Genomic DNA, 24,846 nt, shown 5'->3' on the forward strand with positions numbered 1-24,846 from the left:
GCATTCCGATCGACATCATCCGACTGAACAGCCGGCATCGTGACGGTAATGCAGAAGCACAGTAAATAACTCAGGCTGAGGTCAGTAAAACCTGAGGAAAATGAAAAGAAGCAGCTCACTCAGACTCTTGAAATCTCTCTTTCTCGATTTCATTGCGATTAATAATCACAGCAGAGCCAAGAAACGTCTGTCCAAATCATTCACCTAACAGCTTTGTTGATTCTCACAGAGCTGATGAAAGATCCAGTCCAGACAAACCGAGCATCTATGACTAATTTCCATCGGACAGCCGAAACAAAAACAAGAGTAGAACTAAAGGAGATGACAGTGAGAACAAGTTTCAGAGCTACACTACTTTACGTTTACACTGCTAATACAGATTTGCAATGCTAATATGATGTCGGGGCACCATGACATTTAAAGTAAAGATTATTGTACTAGGGTCCCTGTGTGTGCCTTTTTATTTCAACTTAGTTAAATAAGTCTATTTCTAAGTCCTGAGCTCCATTTTAGTGTCTAGTCAGTCAAAATACAAATAAAGACACATTGATTGGAATTACATGCAGTATAATAAGAGTTTTCCTTCACTTCACTTCTACAAGATAAAAAGCATTTGATTAAATCTTTGTAATATACATTTATCCTTGTTTTGAAAGGTCGTAGGTCGCCCTATTGTATGATCATCTTACCTGCAGTGATGGAGGCCAGACGCACAAAGTCATAGCCTTTCTCGATCGCTTCATACGGATAGTTCTCTACCAGGTTAAGCCCTGCAAGAACACACAACCTTAAATCATATATCTCAAGTGCAGTATATCTCAAGGGGTCACAGTCTGATTATGAGTATTTTAAAGTGCAATATAATCTAATTACAAGTTCTCATTTAATTTTGGAAAATTGTCTGTCATGTTCTTGTTTTTGTTAGTCCTGTGATTTCCATCATTACAGTTTTACTATGCGAAGTGATACGAAACTAATGCGGTCAGGAGAGCTGCCTGGAACTACGTTCGCCGTGCATTTCCCAAAAAATTATTGCACACCTCAGACCGTTCATCAGCCAATCAGATTCAAGCATTCAAAATCCCCATAGTATAACGATTTTATATGACATTAAGTAAAGATCATGTTCCATGAAGATATTTAGTAAATCTCCTAATGTTAATATATCAAAACTTAATTTCTGATTAGTAATATGCATTGCTAAGAACTTCATTTGGACAACTTTAAAGATGATTTTTTTCAATATTTTGATTTCTTCGCATCCTCAGATTCCAGATTTTCAAATAGTTGTATCTCAGATAATGTAAAGCCTATTTATCAGATGATGTATAAATCTCAGTTTTGAAAAATTCTCTACGCACATGCATGCATATATATATATATATACATAGTTCTGTGCATTTCTTGGTATTTAGAGATAAAGTAAAATACTATCATGTTACTCGCCATGCATCCCGGACTGGTGGAGACTCCAGTATATGCTGAGGCAGTTTTTCTCTCTCTTCATGCCTCGTTTGCATTGGCAGCCGTGCAGAGGACTGGACAGCAGCGCAGAGACGGCGTTTGCACACTGACTGCGGGCTCCGGGGCCGAGCTTCATGCTGCCGTTACCGGCCACACACTGACGCAGGGTCCGCAGACGCGGGCTGCACGTCTCATCACTGGAACAGGTGTCTCCCGCTATGAGACAGTCTCTCCCCGCAGAAAGCAGGACCTGCAGAGCTAAGGGCAATAAAGAAGGGATTTCTGTCCAATTCACCATCAAAGCTTTGCCAGATGTGGTTTATTACAGGTGTACAGTGTATTTTATTTAGAAAGCAAACATCCAACACGGCAATATCCATCAAGTCAGCATCAGAAACAGTGACCACCAGACACAAACGTCTCAATTTCCATCAAATAACCATCAGGTTTCACAGGCTACCCATAAACAGCTGCACTTCATCAGATATAATCACATCCCATCTGCTGTTCAAAAGTAATTATTCACTTTCACTAACTACAGCTCGCTGATCCAGGTCTTGTCTGTTACCATACTCTCTCTGTTGTTTTTACAACATGCACTCTTCATAAATTGCATTTACAGTATCTGCATTCTGTAGTTTTTATCCCTCATGTTGCACTATGGTCATTTTGACTATAAAAATGCTAGTTGATGTCATTACATTGGACTAAACCGTGTTATGGTACACCTGTGGTGTCCTGCCAAAGTTAAAACAAAAACCAAAGTAACTGGCTTTACTTGTTTGAAAAAGTAATTTCAGATATTTTCATATAAATTGAAAAGTAATGCATTAAAAAGTTATCTGATTACGTAACTTGTAATGTGTTATCCCCAAACTCAGGCCTATGACTAATTCACACCAAACAGAAATATTAAACCTGTGATAATTGAAAGAAAACAAGTTGACGAAGATTGAATCCAATGTTTGTTTATAATATAATATAACGAAAGATTTGCAAGCAATTTGTAAAAGGCTAGACTGTTTAAACCAGGATTTTCAGCACAGCACAAGAATTAAATGCAACGTACATTATGCACGCTTAAGGCATAATGATTTTTATTGCAGCAAAGTTGGGAAAACATCTGACAAACTTGTGATGATTATAATAAATATAAAAAATCTTTTGAATGCTAATATTATTCAAATTCATGGGCCAGTCACAGGCGTCATATAAATTGCATAAGCATTTGCTTTTATTTTATATATCATACAACTTGGCACTGCCTAGAGAGTCCGAATGAATGCATTTACATAAGATGACACTCAGAGACGTTTCCTGAAATGACATACAGACAGATGCATACATACATAAACTATTCTACAGGTTGCAACACCATCTGTTAATCCACTGATTAAATTGCATGAGAAAAGGCCTCTGAACGAAATTCAAACAAAAGGAGGAAAAAACATAATTTCAACATCTAACAGATTTATGCATGTGCTAGTGTTTTGAATTAATGATGATCTCAAATAAGAGGTAAAATCACAACCACATTTTTGGACTCAAACAAACTCAGCTAAATGTTGAAACGCATCATTGCATGACATTGACACGGCTTTTCTTTCATCGGTGTGTTTGTCGGTGATAGCCTGATGTTTTTCAGCCTCAGTCGGGAATAGCAGAATCTGTGGGCTGATATTTTGTACCCGAAAAACTCAAAGGCTTTCTGACAGATGCAACCATATGCAGTCAGTTTTTGTGGAGGCAGGGAAGGCGATGTATCATGACTACAGACATGAGAATAAATCAACATGACAGCGGGCAAAATGAGACTTTCTATATCTTATTGGAGCATTGTTCAACATTAGTGCCTGAGCTGGATTAGGGAAGGAATAGTCTGATAAAAAACCAGCCAAGCCACCGTCTGATCAAACCAAAACACAGCGAGACAATTCATTATTTCAATTAAACAAGTCTCTCCTCTCCCTTCCACCAGACTAGGACGCATATTAATGAGGGACGCTGCTTTCTTAACTTTAGTTCCTGATGCATGGGTAATTTATTCCTTTATTTATTATTGCACAAATAATAAAGATCATGTTTAGTATCTATATTTATACAACTGCTAACGGCTATTAGACTTCAAATGATGCATATGTAAAATCTGCATTTCAGTTCATTAGAGTTAGCTGTTAAAATAAACTTGTATTTCCGTTGTGGTCATGTTAATACCATAACATGAGTAAGACTGTACTCTGGTTAAAAAAAAAAAATAAACCCTGGCATATATTTTTAAGATTAATTCATATTTACACTTTCAAATAAAAGTAGCTCTACAAGCAGCTGTTAAAAATCAAGCATCAAAATAAAAACATTTTTGTAGGGCTATAATGATTAACTGCGCACTAAAGGGACGAAAACATGCACATTTCTGCACATTTTAAACACTTCTTCCAAAGCAAAAGCTTAACATCAAGACTCTGTATGATCAAATAAAGAAAAACAAAAATCAAAAAACGAATGTGCTGCTATTATTGAATAAAGGGTGTCTTTGACTCAATATTTGTCCTTCACACTCTTGCAATCCACATTATTACCAATATGTTCTCTGTTTGAGGATGCGTGTCAGTCAGGCTCTGAATAACTATACATGCAATCTCTTTTCAGATGATCAGAGGCGAGAGAACAGAGATGTGTGAAGGTGAAAATGTAATGTTAGCTGCCAAATCACAATCTAATAATATGCCAAATCATAACCTAAAAAAACACGTTAGCTAACGTGACATTTTCTGAATGTTGAATCATGAATGCTAATAATATTGGCGTATATATATAACGTTCCCTGCTCAAGTTTGAATGTGGACAAGTGTGAACTGAGATCTGAAAGCTGTGCCAGAGGGCGAGATTTCCAAAATACTAAAACCTTTACTTTCATCAGAGACATGGAATACATCGCACTAGTCATATAAACTACTTTTATGGTGCTTTTGACTTTTCCTCAGAGTCAAAACTTTTTTTTCTTTTTGTACACCTCTTCTAGTGCATATATTTATCTTGTAATTCACTCTACCATTTCAAACAATGTTCTTGAAAGAAGTCAGTGTGGTAGTGGATTAAATATGATAAAGCAAGTCTTTACATCACTGCAGCCAGAAAGCCTTCCCAAACTGAAGATGTTACGGATTCAAAATTACATGACAAAAAATTACATTACACATTTAAGGGCATATAATACAGTGCGCTTTTTGATTGCTTTTAGATTACGTTTGACCCAAATTGTTTATCACATTGACTTTAATAATCTTGTATGATAAAAATACCAAAAGAATAATTTATTGCTATTGTGTTAAAAATATGTAATCCTGGCTTTAACCAATACTGCAGTCTGATTAGGACTATTCTAAAATGTAATATAATCTAATTACAAGTACTTCATTACTTCATAATCCAGATTACATGTAATCTATAACCAACCAGCACTGTACACTATGTGCTGTAACTATAAAACACAAACTCATTCTTAACACTTGATGCACATAATTCAGACAATAAAGAGCAAGCACCAAGCTCTAGTCACTTTTCTTTTAGTTCATAATTGTCATCCACGGCACATCAAATCTTATGGACTTCCAACCTGTAAATTATAGCTTTTGTTTCTATATTTTGTACACACTCACACACACACACAGTCTATTTCAAGCGGCTGGTGCCCTGTCCGTTGTGAAACATGAGAAGCAAAATTGCACAGCAGGACTTCTATTGATCAGCAAATGACAACCTGTTGTGTGAGAGAGCCCTAAGTGGGCTGTTATTGTAAAGATGAATGGTGCAATTCTACAGTCTGTGTCCACCTGATGATTATTGTCCAAAGTCAGCATGGGCTTATAATCAATATCTGATCCAAACCGACATGTCTGATTTTAGAGTTAGCTCAAACATATCCCATTCAAACAATAAGACTATAAGAGTCACTGTTTTCACTTATTCCAATGACTTCTTTAAAGGATGTTTGTGCAATTCAGGGCTCAGTTTATGAAGATTGTGAAATTTCTCTGAAAAACGTTATGTGTCAGTTTCACGGAAACGTTGACTCTCATGAGTCGGTTCTTTATAACGGACCAGATAAAAAGACAAAAACGCTGTGAATCGCGAGTCATTTGCCCAATTCAGGGTTGCCAACTTTCACACTTTTGACGTGAGTGTGATTTTTGTATCTTTGAGATACTATTATAATTGTATTTTTATTTACATTTGACAGTTGTTTTTTTAATTTTGTTACTATAAAACTATTAAATTGTACAAAATGTTTATTACTTTTTATTTCATTTCAGTTTATTTAATCTAGTTTTAGTTATTTTAGGAGATACAAGTTAAACTAAATGAAAATAAGAAGTGTTTTTTTGACACACACAGTAAGTCAAGATTTTATATTTTATTTAATTTCAGTAAATGCTAATTTTATTTTAAGTAACCCATTTTGGTCACACTTTATTTTAAGGTCCAATTCTCATTAAATATGACGTTTGACTCGATATGCATCCTATTAATAGTTAATAATGTAGTTGTCAAATTTAGGTATGAAGTGGATTAAGGATCTAAAATATAGTTTTGCAGAATAAGACATTAATATGTGCTTTAAAAGTACTAATAAACAGCCAATTTGCTAGTAATATGCATGCTAACAATCAACTAGTTAAGCAATCAATCCCCAAACTACAGTTTTACTCTATATTTGTTTTAAAATGAAGTGCTTAAACTACTTTGCTGCCAAACAACTATGGACAAACAAGCTATATGCAGGTTTCTATTGTTTTCTATTGTTTTTAGCCATGTGTTGGATCCTTAAAACCACAAGTAAACACGTGATTCATTCAGTCCATATCATCAACATATCACTTCAGCTTGCTGCAATTGTTAGTTTATTAGTTTGAATAAACCAAATCACTTTTTAATTTATGTTAATAAATATGCCAGGGCAAATAATGGTGAGTAATTACATACTTCTCCATCCATCCAAATACCTGATATTTTAGGTGAGCATGCAAAAAGCCAACATTGCAATCAAGTGTTTATAAACCTTCAGAGCTGAAGTTGTGAAAAGACTGATGGTCAATCGCGCGACTCCAACAGCAGCGTGAAACCCCAGCCTCTCTCCATCGAAGAAAGTGTCCACTAATGCTGCATTGGCAGAAGCCAGAATAGACACCATACATCATGAATGCAAATGAAGTGCTTGATTTGACATTTCCAATAAGCCTGTCTCAGTGTACCAGTGGGTTTAGCCAATTAACCATGTCAGTCATCAATTCCTTCAGAGCCCTGTGCTAAGTCCTCGCTTCTCCTTGCACATAAATCAAAGACAGATTAGCCGATCAGTTACCCAGATGCACCAAACTAACGACCCACTTTAGAATGGATGAGAGTGGAAATGAAAGTTAATGGACTCTGTTAGGATAACACCGACAGAGCCTCTTTATACCTTCACAAATGCTCTCAGTGAGGAAAGAAAATGATTTTGTTCAACAAATGTGAATGACATTTTAATTACAATCAAACAGAGATAACTATTTTATATGACTAAGGTGATTTTTTTAATATAACACATAGTACACTACCTTCACACACATCTGACTGACAGATAAACCACACTTTTCATTGTTGTTTTATCTTGCGGATATTTCAGCAAATAGGTTGCTTTGTACATTCAGTTTAATAACATAAAGGGTAAACGTTATAATTCAGCTGAACTGTGCATGAATGTTTCAAACACTTTGGAAACCTCATATGTTTTTACTATCTATCATTGAGATTTTGTCACTGAAAGATTTCTTTAAGTAGTTCACCCAAAAATGAAACTTTGCTGAAAACTTACTCATCCTCACGCCCCCCAAGATGTAGATGAGTTTGTTTCTTCTCCAGATTTGGAGAAATGTAGCATTGCATCACTTGCTCACCAAAGGATTCTCTGCAGTGAATGGGTACCGTCAGAATGAGAGCCCAGTCAAGGCAAGGCAAGTTTATTTATATAACACATTTCGTACACAATGGAAATTCAAAGTGCTTAATATAAAAGAAAGTAAAATAATCACAAAAATAAAAAAAGGAATTAAAAAACTTTGAAAATGATTTAAAATTTGATTTAAAATATATTGAAGGCAATTGCAGACATTTCTGTTTGCATAAAATACAGTGCAATCATTTCAGACATCGCACAGAGCTCAATCAATAAATGCACAGCTAAACAGATGAGTTTTGAGTCTAGAAAAAAGTTCTGGCACATCCAACTGTTAGTTTCATCATTACATTGGCAGAGGGAGTCAATGGAGCTGTAGTCTGTATTTGGAGATAAGGCTAGGTACATCTGGGTGTAATCAGCATAGCTGTGATAGGCAATCTGGTTCTTTCTCATTATTTGACTTAGTGGAAGCATATACAGGCTAAACAAGAGCGGTGCTAGAATTGAGCCTTGTGGGACTCCGCATGTCATGGACATCCACTTAGACTTACAGTATGCTCTCCTAGACTCACATAATATCCTCTCTCCCTTCTAAGTATGACCTGAACCATTTGATTACCATCCCAGAAAGCATACCCAGTTTTCCAGTCTCTGTAGAAGTATCTTATGATCAACAGTGTCGCACGCAGCACTGAGATCTAGCAATACCAGCACTGATATTTTGCGAAGAATCAGAATTTAAACGAATATCATTTAAATGAATGAGTGCTGTCTCTGTGCTGCGATGCGGTCAGAAACCAGATTGAAAATCTGTCAGTGGATAAAAACATCACAATAATCCACAAGTAATCCACACAACTCCAGTCCATCAGTTAACAGCTGAGAAACCAAAAGCTGCATGTTTGCAAAAGACAAATCCATCATTAAGATGCATGTAACGTCAACCTGTTGCTTTTTACAAAAACATGAGTCTAAAATCCATAATAACGCATCCTCCAGTGAGAAAATCTGTCTCCTGTTGTCCCTCACATCAATATCCACTGACATACAGTATGTGTTTAGAGCCATTTTGGCTTGTAAACGGTTCTTTATTTGTGCTTATTTCACTCCTGATTTTCACTGGAGAAACAAAATATGAGCAGATGATTTGTATTTTTATTGATGACTCAAAATGATGGATTTTTTTCTTACAAACACGCAGCTTTTGTCTTCTTCAGACGTTAACTGATGGACCGGAGTGCTGTTGATTATTGTGATGTTTTTATCAGCTGTTTGGACTCTCATTCTGACGGCACCCCATTCAATGCAGAGCCATCCAACAAATCTGATGAGAAAAAAATAAATTAATCTACATATTGGATAACCAGAGGGTTAGTGAGTTCTGAGCACATTTTCATTTTTGAGTGAACTATTCCTTTAACCTTGAGTGCTATTTTACTTTGTGTGTCCTCTTGTGTAATTCTTTCAAAGTTTTGTCAGGATTTTACTTTTTAATATATAAAGTATAATCTTCCATTTTCTGTCTAATATTTTTTTAGACAGTTAAAAACAGCCCTGACCATGAAGAAGATAAGTTGGAGATGGTGAGAACTAACTAACCTGTTCACCAATTATTAGTGTCATGCAAACTATACATTTTATACGCATGGCAGCCAGAGGCCCAATGAATGTTCGTTAAATCTTAAAGACAGCATGAATCTTGAATAAGGGTGAATTCACAGCTTAAATATAAGGTGCTGGCTAATGACGGCCTAACCGCACATTGCTGACATTTATGTCACCAGTGGAGAATCGTGTAGAACTTGATTCTCGCAAAATCATTTCATTGCGCACAACACTGAATAAGATATTATAAATTTAGAACAGCCAATCAAAAGTTTGAGGGCTTTAAACATGAACATGCTGAAAATACAAGACATCACAGACACAATTACTCAACTGGGCACAAAAACCACTTACTGACATCAAAGGAAAATAAATTGCTGTTAGAAAATTGAAACAGCAAAACATTTTAAGATGTTTAAAAAAACTGTAGGCATCACAACTCTTCCAATCTATATGCAACGCATCACGCATGTTTTTTTGTGTACCAGAGATACAGCCCAGAGCAAAGACAGATTTGCTTGTACAATGTTTTGATAGAGAAGCAATTTCAAAAAGTCAGTTCCAGGGGAAATATGTCCTCGTCTTCCTCTGCATCGCAGTTTTAGGACTGAAAATAAGAGATTTTTTATCGTCTGTTCAATATAGTGAAAACATTTCATAGTTAATAAGTGTTTCTCCAACCTTTTCATTTGCAGAGTATTACTACATACTGTTACTGTATAATCAAGACACGCTCCATGATTAAAAGACTTGAATTCGACACAAAAAAGTCACTTTCCTCAGTTATAAAAAATGTGCAAGAGAATAATCTATGAAAACCCATATTATTCACAAGTCAGGCGTATGCACCTAATGCTGCATATAAATGCAGATTCTATCACATTTCTATCAGGAGTTTCCTATAAACACACAATGAACAACGAAGAGAAGCCAGTAGCATTTCATCACAAAACAATGGTAGAAAATGCATCAGACACAAGCGGAATGGAAACACATTAATGTCTTCTAACAATCCACATAAAATAGACCTTGAATCTCGTAAATGCCGTTATAATATAATGTTGATGGCTCTGGAAAGTCAATGCTAATCAGCTGATGCATTGAACACAGTGGCCTTCCTTTAATCATGTATTTTGTCAGTAGTAGATGCCTATTCCCCACGGCTCACTTCCAGCAACAAAACACAGGCTGGTGATTTATCTGTGGATTCACCTCGAGACACGCAACTCTCGTAATCGCACACAAAGGCACAGAAGCATGCGGTTCCCTGCAGAAACATGAAATCACCTGCTGCACAAACATTTACACGTTCACATTTCCTCACATACCTGACCGCAGCTTTTAGATCAGATCAGCTTCTGTACACCTGATCGAGGATTTGCCACTGCATGTTTATGAATGTCTACATGTGCGGACTAGAGACATCAACAACGATTTTTTAGAAGGTTCCTCAAACCAAATCAACCAGCTTTGAGAAGAATCGCATTACACACTTTCTTTTAAAGTAGAAACTTGACAACTACTAATCCCACAAAGTGTTGCAATTTACGTCACTGATTTAAAAAGTACTGTATTATGTATTACTGACTTATTGTCTATAATATAAAGTAATATAATATGTAAAAGTTTAAGATCAGTTTTTTGTGTGTGTGTGTGTGTTTTTGAAAATCAGTGCCTTAAAGCTCACCCATGCATGTATTTGATCAAAAATACAGCAAAACAGTAATATAGTGAACTATTATTACAAAATGTATTCATTTGATGGCAAAAGTGAAATATTTATTAGTGTTTTCAGTGTTTGTTGCTTAATATTTTCTGTGTTACATTTGATTGGTGATACATTTTTTTCAAGATTCTAAAAACAAAATGAAAAAAAAAAGATACATTTTTGTAACATTCTAAATATCTATTGTCACTTTTGAATGCATCATTGTTGGATCCTAATAAAATGTGCATATAAAAGTTTAAGTAAAAATATGTGTTTATGTATATACATAATCATATAAATAAATTGTTTATTGTAAATTAATTATTATTTTTATTTATTTATTTAATAACACTGATTTTGTGGGTTTGTAGCACGTACTATCACATAATAATATCAGAGGTCATGGTATGTTCATCTTTAAAGGTACAAGCATATGTTGTCATTAAAAATTCATCTCTCCATGAAGAAAATGAATGCGATTTTTGCATCTGGAACCGCTCTGTAGCGCTCTGTAGAGAGTTAACACTACAGCCTATCAAAGTCAACTTGTTTTGTGTCGCAGTTCAGTTGAACCCTAAACACCTTCACTGCATGGAGGATGACTTACAAGAAGCAGATATAATCCGTTGAAATAAAGCTTGTAATTGACCATGCATGGGGTTATTTACAAGTTGTCGATCGGTTCACTCGCTGCATGGACTAAGAGTTCATTTCATACAATGAACTCCGGGCTGCTTGCCAAAGTCTCAGGACAACAGGCGCACGCACACGATCGCAAGTCAAAACAACACTTTCTTATTTACTGACCGCAGAGAAGCCGAAAACAGGAGGAACAAACAAAGATGGCAATTAGTTACACACAATTGACTACCTCAGAAGGTGAAATGCAACATTGCATTCGTTGGATTCTGACAGTGAGCATTTATCCTCGTTGCCTGAAAGACAATGGGATGAGAAAGGGCAAGACTTGATGGTTTGGTGTGTTTTGGGAGGCTGCTCTGGTAATGCAGGAATTCTGCATGCCTTGTGGCTTGAATAGATTTAAATCCTCCCCAAACCCAAAACCTGAGAAGTTTGGGAGCTGAAATAGATTGTGAACATTTGAATGAATAATAGAATAAACTCTTGTTACACATGCAGATTTCGTACTTATCCGTTCTGGTGTAATTGCCACCTGTACACCATCTCACCGACTGACAGAAACCCGCAGGATATATAAAACACAAGAGAGTGTAAATGCGTGGGCGCTTTCTATTTGTATTCAGAAGAGAGTGCGTAGCGAGTGAGCGACTGTTTAATTTCAGCCATTCTGCCGAGTTATAAAACAAGCATTAATTAAAAAATACGTCTAGTTAAAATCAGGTGTCGGCAGATTCTCATATGCACCGATGGCTTGTCAAGCCTCAACACCCCCAAAACAAAAGGCTTTTATCTTAAGACAGGGTGCGATGACATTACAGCAGCCGCAGAACCTGTTGCTTCATAAAGCTAGCAATTAACTTATCGGCATTTTGTCCTTCACTGAGCGCGGAGCAAGAGCGTGACTCATCTCATTTTTTCCGGCCGTTGGTGTGGTTGAGAGACTAATGTCATTAAAAACAAGGACTAGCATCAGTCCTCCTCTAATGAATGACTGTCAGGGTAAGAACGGAGCTCAGGACTCGACCTCTTTATCATGCAAATACACTCATATAACCCGCACTCCGCTCGTGGACAGGTTAGAGGTTGGTCATTCTAACTAGCGAACTACTGTAGCCAAAAATGTAAATGTTAAATGGTTTTTGAAAAGTACAGTGTACAAGTCTCCATGTTAAACTGTTAAACACTGTCACAATAGCTTTGTTTATACATTATCTAACGGCTTGACCTCGGGTTAGTTCACCATAGAATGATAATTCGTCCATCTTCTACTCATCCTCGATGCATCCTACGTGCACGTGACTTTCCTCTTTCAGGATAATCCAGTCGGAGTTAAATTAAAAACTGTCCTTGCTCTTCCAAGCCTTTCAATGGGGGTAAGCTGGTGTTTGTTGAAAACCGTTCAGAATACGTGAAATAAAGTGCGTGCATCTGTAATAAAACATCCCACACACGGCTCCGGGGGTAAATATAGTCGCCCTGTAACAAATCCATGCATTTTTGAAGGATAAATATGCAGATTTCAAACGTAATAAACTATTTTTTTTCTAACATCTGCTGACTGTGGGATGTGCAAGACGTGCAGGTGGAAGATGGAAGGTGTATGCATCGTGCGTCACTTCGTCTCCTCTTGGCTTATTTCTTTAAATCCTTGTTTTGTTCTTCTAATTCATGATAGGCTTTTTATTTCGTTCTCTCTCAATGCTCGTCACTAACCACACAACGCTGACGAACTACAATGACTTCCGGTTCCCCACAGTCAGCAGAGGTGAGAAAAAAAATGTTTATTATATTTGAAACCTGGATATTTATCTTACAAAAATGCATGGATTTGTTTGTGAGGGACGTTTTATTACAGATGCATGCACTTTATTTCACGTCTTCTGAACGGTTTTCAACAAACACCCGCTTACCCCCACTGAAAGGCTTGGAAGAGGACAGACAATTTTTTATATAACTCAGACTGGATTATTCTTAAAGAAGAAAGTCACGTGCACCTAGGATGCTTGGAGGATGAGTAGAAGATGGACGAATTTTCATTATATGGTGAACTAACCTTTTAAAATACACAAACAAAAACCTTGCAAATTAGCAATAAATGAATACAGTTAACGTTTTCTGAAAAGCATTTCTGTAGCTATACGGTTGTAAATGTGTTTTGTGTGGTTGTTGGAGCATTGCTATATGATTGCTGGAGTATTCTGGTGGTCATCGGAGTATTTCTGAACAGTTGATTCGATGTTTGGGTGGTTTCTGAAGCATTGCTAGGATATTGCTATGCTATGTTTTAAATTTGTCTATGGGATTTTTCACTCATTTGTGTTAGTTAACCTAGAAAAGAAACAGAACATCTCTGTAGAACAAACAATTGCAGGAAGAGTTACATTCGCCATTTGTTCAAATCCCAAAGCCTAATTATCAGCTATCCAAACAGTGATGCTTGCCTCAGCAAACACCTCTAATTAAGCATGATTCATTATGGTAAATTAGTTTTTTTTTCCTTAGGGAAAATTTTATTGACTATATAATTAGTTGCACCATATGATGGCATCAGTCTGTTTTGCATTTAAATTGTCTTTCTGTCCACATCCGTATGAAATAAAAACATATTTGCCCCCCCAACGCAGACTCCTTTAGGTGTCGTATGTTTAGTCATAGCCATTCCTAAATGCTTTACAGACAAAAGTGTGTGTAGTCCCAAAGTATACTTCAGTTTTTATGTACAGTCCGGATAATGCATATTTTGTAGTCTGTAGTCCATAAATAATTACAAATTACTATCGATAACACATATTAGGTAATGTAGTCTGCCAACTTTTGACATATGACCTTTATGACCTTGACTATTGTGCACTGATTAAGAGTTTTTTAAAGAGAATTTACTAGGAATTGTGGATTAAATACAGCAGTCCGCATCTCACCTCGTCTTATTTCACAAGGTTTTCCCTTTTCTCTGAGAACAGAGCTTCAGGACGACCGCATAAGAACGAGATCTGCACCAAGAATTAGAATTGCACATCTTAATTCGATTATTTTTCCAAACTCGAAATTATTCAGGTCATGGAAAATGGTGTTTACATGCTGATTTCTTGCTGTCTGATTATTCATAAAATTCCAGCTGTCTAATTATCGCAGTCTGTTTACGCTGTGGTGATGAGCTCAGTGTTTAATCACATGACGGTGACCCCTGATGCATGTCCGATTAACCCTTGCGATTCCATTCTGGCGTCTGAGCTCCGAGAAAGCGCTGGGAATGTGAAGCACTTCTGAGCAGACGTCATCACACGCTCTGTGTCACCGAAGGCGTCTGCAGCAGAAGATGGCAGGACTTGTGTGTATGCCAAAGTGCTCCATCAGAAAGAAAGATGAGAGCTCTTTCTAATGAGACTCTTAGGAGTCTGTCACAAATTGATCTTTGTCAACCTCCGCTCTGTTCGGCAGGCTGCGTAAAACATCCAGAATGATTGCAAGTCAAATGCAGAAACCTGTCTGGCAGTTAATAGTGTTATGGCGGTTTATTAGAAGCTGCACAATGTGATCTACACCTGGACTAGAGGCGGAAACTAAGGACTGGTTCGTCCTCCAAAATGTAAAAATGCAATTAAAATGTAAATACATAAATAAACAAAAAAAGCGCTCACTGGTTCTGAACTGTAATCATATGGCTTTAGATACTCTTTGATGATACTTGTTATGTTGTTTGTCCATTTTGGAGCTTCAAAGCCTATGGTCACTATAAATTGTATAGTAAGAGCTGATACTTTCACGCTCCATGCCAAAAAAATAACTGCATACGGGTTTGATATAGCATGAATGTTAGTAAACAATGACCTTTCAAGTTATATATTACTTGAATTTTGTTTATTAATCAATATTTGCCTCCTGGAGTTTATTTGAAAGGGAACTTAATGCTTTTTGAAGGCATTTTGTTACCTTAGAAGACACAAGAATACACTATGAATTATTTTAAATACTTAAAGGCCATTATTTATAAAATATTAGATGCTACAAAAAAATGCATGGCTACACCGGTGGTTTTATTTTATTTATTGATTCATTTTTAATTTTGGTGCGATTTTATCCCATCCTGAGCCCTGTTTACCCCATGACCTCTGACCTCTGACCTTTAGCTGAACTGTCTCAATAGCAAACACTTCTAAGATGTACTGTTTGACTCGTATCTGTTCCTCCTCTGGCCAACACTGCTGATACACACATATTTATTTCTCTGATCTATCACAGAATCTTATGAGTTTGCTCTCGGTGGCAACCAATTGTAAAGGAACTAGATTGAAACAAATTACAGCTATAAATAGAGCGGAAACCAGAGAATAGAATCAACCGATGGCAGCGTCTGAAAGGTCATCCAGTAGAGGACATGGAGATGTTTGAGAGCGTGTTATCTGTCACACAGCTCCCCTGAGATCGCACAGCGCTTCGATTACACGCATTTCTCAGGTTTTATCACGACTCGCTGCATGTGAAAGAGCCACCAGCCGTCAGAAATCAAGAGAACTGCATTCAGTGGCGACTTCAACACATTTCAGTGAGCCGTGGGACGGCGTGCAAGCTCTTATCAGAGCTATTTTTTATTCGTTTAATTACCAACTCGAGATACATTTTCACTTGCTGAAAATACTGATTGTAGCTAGCTGTAATAAAAGCAGATTAATGAGGCAATGTAGTAATCGATGCTGGGTCAGAAACTAAGGATAACTTTTTAATCATCTTCCCAGGGGAAAATTATGGTCAAGAATAATTTCCTACTCAGTTAATTTAAAAAAAGAACGAGAGAAGGTGTATAGTCAAAGCTACTTGATTTTTAATTTTAGAGTTAAAACAAGTAGCGGTTAAAACAAGTGAGGTTTTTTTATAAAGACAAACAAGCAACCCAATCCCTGATCAGAAAAAGTAGTGCCAAAGTAACAATGCATTACTTTCTACAAAAAGTAACAATTTAGTTAAATGCAAAATAGTAATGCATTACTTTAAAAACTAACGTTCACCAACACTGTTATGCTGAATGCTGATGAAACAATATTTCACCCATATTTTGACATTTTCACATTTGCATTCAATTGCATTAAATGTCTTAAAACACTTGTGTAAATGCAATTTGATGCGCCTCATCTTTGACCCATGCTGTGAGAGTGTATCATATACTGTATGGCCTGTGCATGAGATAATGTTATTCTATGCAACAAACCCTTCAGAGAACAAATCCCTAATAACAAGCGGTCAGATATTGTCCAGGAGTGACATCATATCCAAATAGTGTTGCTTCATTACTTCCTAAAACATTCTTGTAGAATTAGATTGGATAATTGGAAGGAAATGAGGGAGTAAACAATCCACGAGTGTGATTTTCCATTGACTTCAGGCATGACTATATAAATACGCACTGATCATGTGAGTTGATAAATCCACTGTGTTCAGGAAATAGGTGTATCATTATGTTGAAAAGTGGCTTGCTTTGCATGCATATGAAAAGTTGTTAATTGTAGAGATGTTGGCTAGCATTACTGCACATGTGTGGCCTTCTATTAAGAGGAGACTCGTTTCCCACGTTCACCATCAATGGACCTTTAATCGTATTTCAGAAAGTGAAAAATGAATGGATTCAAAGCACTTTGGTTGCTTTTATGAAGGTTGCAGTGAGACATCCAAAAACAGCCATTCAAGCTAATTATAGAGTAGCATCGTGCCGGCGCGAAAACACGGTTTGTTTGGCATTGAGAAATATGGCACGCTAAATGAACAGTGCTCAGACTGTCAGCCGGCTCTCGAGAGCTCCTCATTACCGCCTCCTCTTGTCTTTGTCTGATCTACACAAACTGACTCGGGTCATCTGTCGGGCGCTTGGCGTGTTTCACTGGAGGAAAGAGACTTTCAGATTGTTGTGCGACGGGCAAAGTATGTCAGGACCCATCTCCATCTGCGTCTTTCTAGTATTCAGGGCATATGAACTGCCTGACTATACAACCTATCTGTGTCTGTTCGTTCCTTTGAACCTTTTCGGGGCATTTCTGTTGTCAGTCTGCAGCAGTCGAAGCCTCAGATTGTGCACTTATGTAGAAAACCCCAGAGATTGGGTCTGTATCACTGCTAGAGATGAGCAAAACAGACTCTCCTCTCTTGCCTTGTCCAAGTCATTTAATGAATAAAAATCACATCGATCTTGTGTGTGTGTGTGTGTGTGTGTGTGTGTGTGTGTGCATGCGTGCGTGTGTGTCTAAATACAAAAACAGAGCACAGAGAACAAATGGATGAATTAATTTTTATTATTATGTTTATTATAAATATTATTATTACTATACAAACACATACATCATTTTTATTAGTTTTAGTAGTTGTTGTAATAATATATATAATAAAAATGCAATGTGTGTGTGTGTTGTAGAATTTTCTCTCTCTCACTCTTTTTCACAATTTATTTGATAAAAAAGAGAAAAACTTTAATATTGAGAAATTATTTCAATTTTTAATATTGGTTTTCAGTTTTTATATAATTTAAAATCTTACTGATCCCAAACTTTTGAATGGTAGTCTGTGAGTGTATATATAGTGTATATACACACACACACACACACACACACACACACACACGCATACATACATACATAATGTGTTTATACATTGTTGTATGTATAATTTTTTTAGATTGCAATATTATTCTTGTATTTAATTATTATTATTGATGTTGTAATGTACACTGATATATATATATATATATATATATATATATATATATATATATGCAATAAAAACAAAAAAGTTGTGCATTGTCTTTTATATTTTTGTAATGCTTTTATATACATTAATGAAACTGTATGTATATATTATTAGTTGTATTTATTATGCATTTATTTAGTGTGCTTTTATTTTTGATGTCGCTCATAGAGATAAATGATGTTCTGATTGTAATAGTAAATAACAGAAAACACATAAATAAGGTGAAATATGGATTAAGGTAATTACTATCCCTACACCGTGGTACTCCCGTCTTACTTTTTCACAATGGTTTCAGCATAACTTTAAATATTAGAAGCTACGGTTTCAAAGCACCGCAGTGTTTTTAAATACCGTAAATGCTCTTCATCTGTCGACTGGCCTGTAATTTATGGCTAATGTAATGATTTAAGAGTAGGTAATTTCATGGCGTCTCCTCATGAGGAGCGGCAAGGCCGTCTCATTTTTCTCATGATGTCAAGAGATGGCAGGGCCTGGCCTCGCTGGGTGTAAAGCAGTGTAAATCTGCAGATCGCTCGGCATACGTGAGAATGTCATGCCATTTCACGCCAGCGGTGAGCTACGACTCCAGCTGTACATGATCTGAACACAACTGTAGGTGAACACAAGCTGGGCTTCCGTGCAATTAGTAAAGCACTGAAAACTTGCAAAGGGAGAATCAGTGATGTCTGATGCTTGCAAAGAGGAAAAGTATTTGGTTTACCAAAACATTGCATCTGTGCTTTCAGCAGCCGAGAAGAACACTCTCTCTGTTCAGGTCAAGACCGAACACATGGGCTGAATGCAAACGAAACAACACATAAGTCTGACCTCAAACCTTGCAGGTATTTTTTAGCCCAAATTCAGTCCCACTCCTCAGCATCACTCCTGTTCACTTGAGATAGGCATGCTTCTTCCTAACATACGGTACCAATGATTCAAGAGAAATCAAATGCATTCATTTGTAAGTTAACTGAATTAAATACGTTCCAGGTAGAAAAAAGATGACCGCTTCCAGAGAGCATTGATCCTTCTTTTCTTCCTTTGCAGTTTGGAAATCAAACACAATGCTGATATTCTTGTTTTCAACAATAAAAATGTTATTCATATTAAAATGCACTTCTTATATCATGATGTCTGTGTGTGTTTTGGTTTCTCCTTGTGTTAATTTGATTATGATGCACTTGTGTTTGCCCTAATTATGCAATAGAAAATGATTGTGTCTAAAAGATCCTTAAATATTATACACTTTTACATTTTTATGAAATGGCAAGCTCATTCAAGATTGTAAAGTGTCATTTGGTGCAACAAGAAAACATGTTCTCTCATTGAACTGTATTAACATAAAGTACTGTGTTAAAAACACTAATATGTAGAGTTACGTACAGTTTAAATGAGCTCCAACATCCTGCTAGAGCATTTAAGACCTACTGCTCATCTCTCGATGATATAATCCATCTCTGAGTTAATGGAACATATGCAGTGAGTAGACATTGATGCTGAAAGATGTTGTTGTTATTTCAGACGCACAGAAATGTGATTCACCTGCCAACTTTCACATTAGAGACAGTAAAAGGACAGTTGAATCCTGTAGAGGCGGACGCCCACAGAAACTGCATTTCACTCTTGAAGGGAATGATGATTTCATTGCACGGAAGTTTAGAGAGTATCTAAAGTAAAGTGAAAATGAGGAAACATCGCACCATATGTTGACTCTTCACCGCAGCTGAACGTCTTCTGTGACTCTTTGCCACTTCACATTTGGTGCCCACAGAGCATCTGTATCTCTGCCACAGCAGGTAATGTGCATTAGCAGGTGCGTACGTTCCTTTCCAAAATGCCTCTTTGAAACATATGGCACTGGCATCACTCCTCTGCAGCTATGTGGTACACCAGAGATAAAGTTTTCACACATTTCATATGCATTTTCCAGAACAACGATGCCAAGTCGACTGCCAATGAGTCTCATCACCCCTCACCGAGCTGCGTGATAAGGCTGTCAAGAGGATGAACAAATATGACTTATTAGGTACGACATGTACTGCATACGGTTATGTGTATATTTTTTTCTCATGCTAATGATTAATTGAAATAAAGTTGCACAACCTCTGTTTTTCTCTGCCTAAAGATGTTAATGGCATACCACAAGAAATGGCATTTGCAATATTCAATCCTCATTGTGATATATTTTTTGAGTGAAAAAATAATAATTTAGGGCAAGACTTGATTTTTGCAACACAGGCTTACTGAAAAGAGTTGGGGGAAGTTGCTTTTAAAAGTAATGCATTACAATATTGCATTACTCAATAAAAAAGTAACTAATTGCGTTTATGGAAAGCATTGCATTGTGTCACTTTACTGTTACTGTTTTTTTTTTTTTAAGTTATATTTTCAACAACTGTAAAGCCCATTTCACACCAAAAGTGAAATTAAATACTTATTTGGTAAAGTAACTAGTTACTAGTTACTTGATAAAAGTAATCTGATTATGTAACTCATGTTATATGTAATGCCTTGCCGCAACACTGGTGTCTGATGCTAGCATTTCTGCAAAATGCTATTATGCTGCTTGTTGCACATTTTGCATCACTATCTATCTATATTATGCTGGTTATTGTACGAATCGTGGCAGTTCTAAAGTCAAATAGTGAATGGCACTAAATAATGTTAATGCTTTCTCATATTTGGAAATAACATATCAAACGTGACATAAAAATACATTTGACAAAACAACAAGATTTTATCTTGTTTGAACAAGTTTTATCATGGCTTATGTTTCACAGGACTTGTACTTGAGTGCTTCACATAGGAAGTGCAATGATAAACCAGGTGCGCTACAGAGCAAGTTTATTATGTCAGAAAAGCCATACAATACATATGGAGCTGATAATGTGATGCAAGTGTCAAAATGTATTAGTTTGCAAATCATTCAATATGATGAAAGTATTTGGGGTCAAATCACAGCATCATTCAAGGAATTGCACAAAAATAAAAGTGTGAAAAGAAAAATTTGTTTGTGTTTTACTAGTGTTCATTTCCGCTAGAAACGCAAGTGAATTCTATGTATAGTGCATTTTTTTGTGGTTTTGGACCATGTATGTTTTTTTTGTTTGGGCTTGGGTTGGATTTTATACATTTAATTTTTTTTAATAAGAAAGTCAAAATAGATATTATTGGTTTTGGCCTCACTTTTAGAGCCGAAGAAAGTTATGACATATTGATGAATCATGGAAACTTTTTTTCCTAATGGAGACTTAACGAGTTCTCATTTATGTTTCATCCAAGGATTAACTTCAGATAAACAACAGTCAAAACTTACAACTACAAAAATAAATTCGAATAGCCCAGATAATTTGGTTTTGGAAGCAGCTTTGGGAGAAATGTTTACATAAATTCGTGCTGAAAAATCACCAAATCTAAACATAGTTTGTGATGTGGAGATTTCTTCTGAAAGACCAGAGGAGACAAATGTGCATGTGCTCCATTAGTCCTACATTTAATCTCATTAGTGTCTAGGAAAAAGAATTAAGTTATTAGAAAGATCTCATTTGTGATTTTTCTTTACACTTGGGAGATTTATTAAGAAGCTTAACAGGGTAAATTCTAATTTCAAGCAGTCCTTAAGGTCAGCTGTACAGAGATGTCTGCAAAGGCTCTAGGTTTCATTCGACTGTTTAAGTTAAAGTTACAGCTAATTGACTCTGGGTGAGAGAGTGTGTAAATAGATCTAATATGGAGTTGAACACTCTCCACAGTCTTTGGTTATGAGCATGGGCGGAGGGTGAACCAACTCCAGGGTAAGGCTAAAAGCAGCCATAAACACGTCTTTTCAGAACAAGAACCAAACAGGGGTGTCGTACAGGGTAAATACGAAATTTTTAATAGGACTGAATTTCTATTTAAAAAGATTACAATTGAATAATAATGTCAGAAATGTATAAAATATATAATGTTTCCTTTCCACGGCGAATAAAATATAAATATAAAATTTAAGCACTCTCAAAAAAAAAAAAAACTACCGTTATAATCGCTGAGGCTGAATAAACTGTTAAATGAATCTCTTACTTTTTACATACATCTGCGCTTTGTGTGGCTTTATTTTACTGGCAAATGTCGAGAGTGCATTATTGTAGCACGAAAGAACATTAATATAATGCTTGAATATTTTTGTCTTCAAAATACAAACATAAAAGAGATATAGTAAAACAAAGTAGTTACAATAACCAGTTTATGTTAAAACAAAAATTTTACAATAAAAAAATCAAGAAAATGCCCAGCACAAATCTGTTTTGAGACTACTTTTTAAAAGTGCATAATGATAACCTTTGACAATGTTAACTTCTGGTGCAAAAACAATTAATATCTATAGCGCATGAGCACAGAGAGATTTGTGAGTGCACAGGACACAGTTTGAATGAAAGGAGAGATATGTTTTAAGTGCGCGCTCTTTCTCCGGGTGAGAGCAGTGTATATCTGAGAACACACGTCCAGTTTTGTGCGCAAATCTGCGCATGAGCGGAGAGATTTGCACTTGTGTATTAATGTGCTTTCGCACTACAATAATGTGCTCTTGACATCTGTCAGTAAAATAACGTCATAACTTGGTTGTTTATGATTCGCAAGAGTCCAGGATTAAGTCAGCGAACACGCACGCGCTCAAAAAAACTGAGTTTCAGCGAGGACTCATCTGAACACTTCTGTTTTGCCATTGCATTCCTAAACTCAACAGAATTATGTGCGATTGGTTAAAATGCCTAACGCGGTAAAAACGCCTAAGATGAAATAAGGCGCAACATGAGCAGATTTTAATTTAATGCAGCAATCGACACTGTCTATTCATATTCTCTTTGATAGCAACAGACGTAATAGATTATATTTGTTTGTGCAGAGGCATTTTTGTCCTATTAAGTGGCATTTTTGCCCCAGGTCCCCGTGGCCAAAGACTAAACCTATGGTTCTGAGCTACTAGTCTTAAACACTATTCACACAAAACTGTCAAATGCTTACTGACATTCTCACATTTCACTTCTGGTTATATATGCTCTATTTAATTGTGTATGTGACGAATACAAATCTTGAGTCTTGAATCTTCTCTTTCCCCAGCTAAATTAGCTCCAACAAGCCATGGTAAAGGTGAGAGTTTGGGTCTTCAGTGATGCCAGACACAAAACTATTATGTACAACAGTTGCATTGTGACAGAAGTGGAGGAGACACAATAAAAGCCTTACGGTGCAATGCATAAATAACTCCAAAAGAATGAAACCCTCAATTTTATCTCAAGCACTCATGAAGAATGGCACACACACTCAAGAAATGACACATCTGCCATCGGTGTATGTGCAAATGTTATGTTGAGATAATCTAATCGTTTTTATAACACGTCAAAATGAGAGCAGTTGTGTGTGCCATGACCTTGAAGTGAAGCTCTCGCAGACTGAAAGAAAATAGTGAAATAAATTGAAGCATGATTTAGAAAATTAAAGTGGCATACCATAATAATGACTGAAGAATATTGTTGTGTACATCATGTTAGTGAGCATGGCTAGATGGTATATTAATCATGACATTGCGGACAGAGGCTGCAGCCTTTCCTGACTCGAGCAGATGTTGTAAATCCAGAATTATTTTGGCGAGGCAGGTGCCCTCCAGCAGGTTTCTGTCTGCTGCACTGGTAATGGTTTGTTTCCATTCCTGGTGCATTGGACAATAACCCCGCATGCACTTCCCCAGACCTTTATCATCGCAATATGAGGTACTGTGGCATTTCCATTGAACCCAAGGTCAGGCTCAAATGTCTCTTTCTCAAAAAGCATCATGACCCTGTGTCCAAAGAGCTATGAGTTAAACTGAAGGGAGCTATATGGGGTTAAATATATTTAGCGTATTGTATTATGTGCCCCCAGTGCTCTCTGAACTCATGATGCTTCGGAGTATCAGATTTGTCTAGTGAACATCCGAGCAATTGAGATAAGAGCTCTCCCAGGATATTTTTTCCTTTGCATTCATGGGCATATTGATTAGACATTTTTTGATGCAAATTGAATGGGGCTTTGAAAGGAAGCTTACAGTTAAAGCAGTATTTCACAAAAAAAAAAAAAACTAATTGCAAACCCATGCGGTCAGTGATGTTTTGAAGGATGTTCCTACTGCATGATGTGGGCAGGGAGTGTATTCCAATACCACTCCTATATTGTGAAATTTCTTTACATGAGAAACAGTCAAATTTAAGCTGTGATTCAGAGAACAGACATTCTGCTGTAGCACTACAATGTAATTTGTGCTTCAGTAAATTAAAAATTCTTGACAGGATAAGGTTTATATGTTAAAAAAATAAAGAATATGTGCAAGCTAAAAAAAATAGTGTTTACACACTCACCTCCCTGAACTTTGTGCTCATCCGGGTCACGGCACCAATTTCCCCCCTCCATTTCTACTCTCCTCCCTCGCTCTGAGCAAGATTTGAACTGGCATTTTCTGGCATTGGAGCTAGACAGGGCAGGGAGGTTTATCCAAAAATAAAGTCTTAAATTCAGGAGTTTAATTTTTTTGTTGTTTCAAATTTAGGGTTATTAAAATATCTTAAATAGTATAAAAAAGTATGGAAGCCTGTTTCTGCCACTGAACAAAAATTTTTTAATGTATTGCAACTTTGGCTTTAACATCTTTTTTCGTCAGAATTGGATTTTATAACTTGCAAATGAAAGTTTATACCTCATAATTCTAAGATAAGTCATAAATGTGCGATATATACTCGCAATTGAT

The 24,846-nt window shown here is 36.4% G+C and overlaps 1 protein-coding gene across 1 annotated transcript in view; it reads right to left on the reverse strand.

Moving 5' to 3' along the window:
* LOC113114315 (GDNF family receptor alpha-4-like) overlaps positions 1 to 24,846 on the reverse strand; it is a 49,857-nt gene that overhangs the window by 12,205 nt on the left and 12,806 nt on the right. Inside the window, exons 2-3 of the mRNA XM_026281225.1 lie at positions 1,447 to 1,722; positions 690 to 770 (exon numbers count right to left, since the gene is read on the reverse strand). Coding sequence (XP_026137010.1) covers positions 690 to 770; positions 1,447 to 1,722 — 357 coding nt within the window. The remainder of the gene's footprint in view (positions 1 to 689; positions 771 to 1,446; positions 1,723 to 24,846) is intronic.

The sequence above is a fragment of the Carassius auratus genome, chromosome 14, assembly GCF_003368295.1.
Source record: "Carassius auratus strain Wakin chromosome 14, ASM336829v1, whole genome shotgun sequence".
Classification (NCBI taxonomy): Eukaryota; Metazoa; Chordata; class Actinopteri; order Cypriniformes; family Cyprinidae; genus Carassius; species Carassius auratus.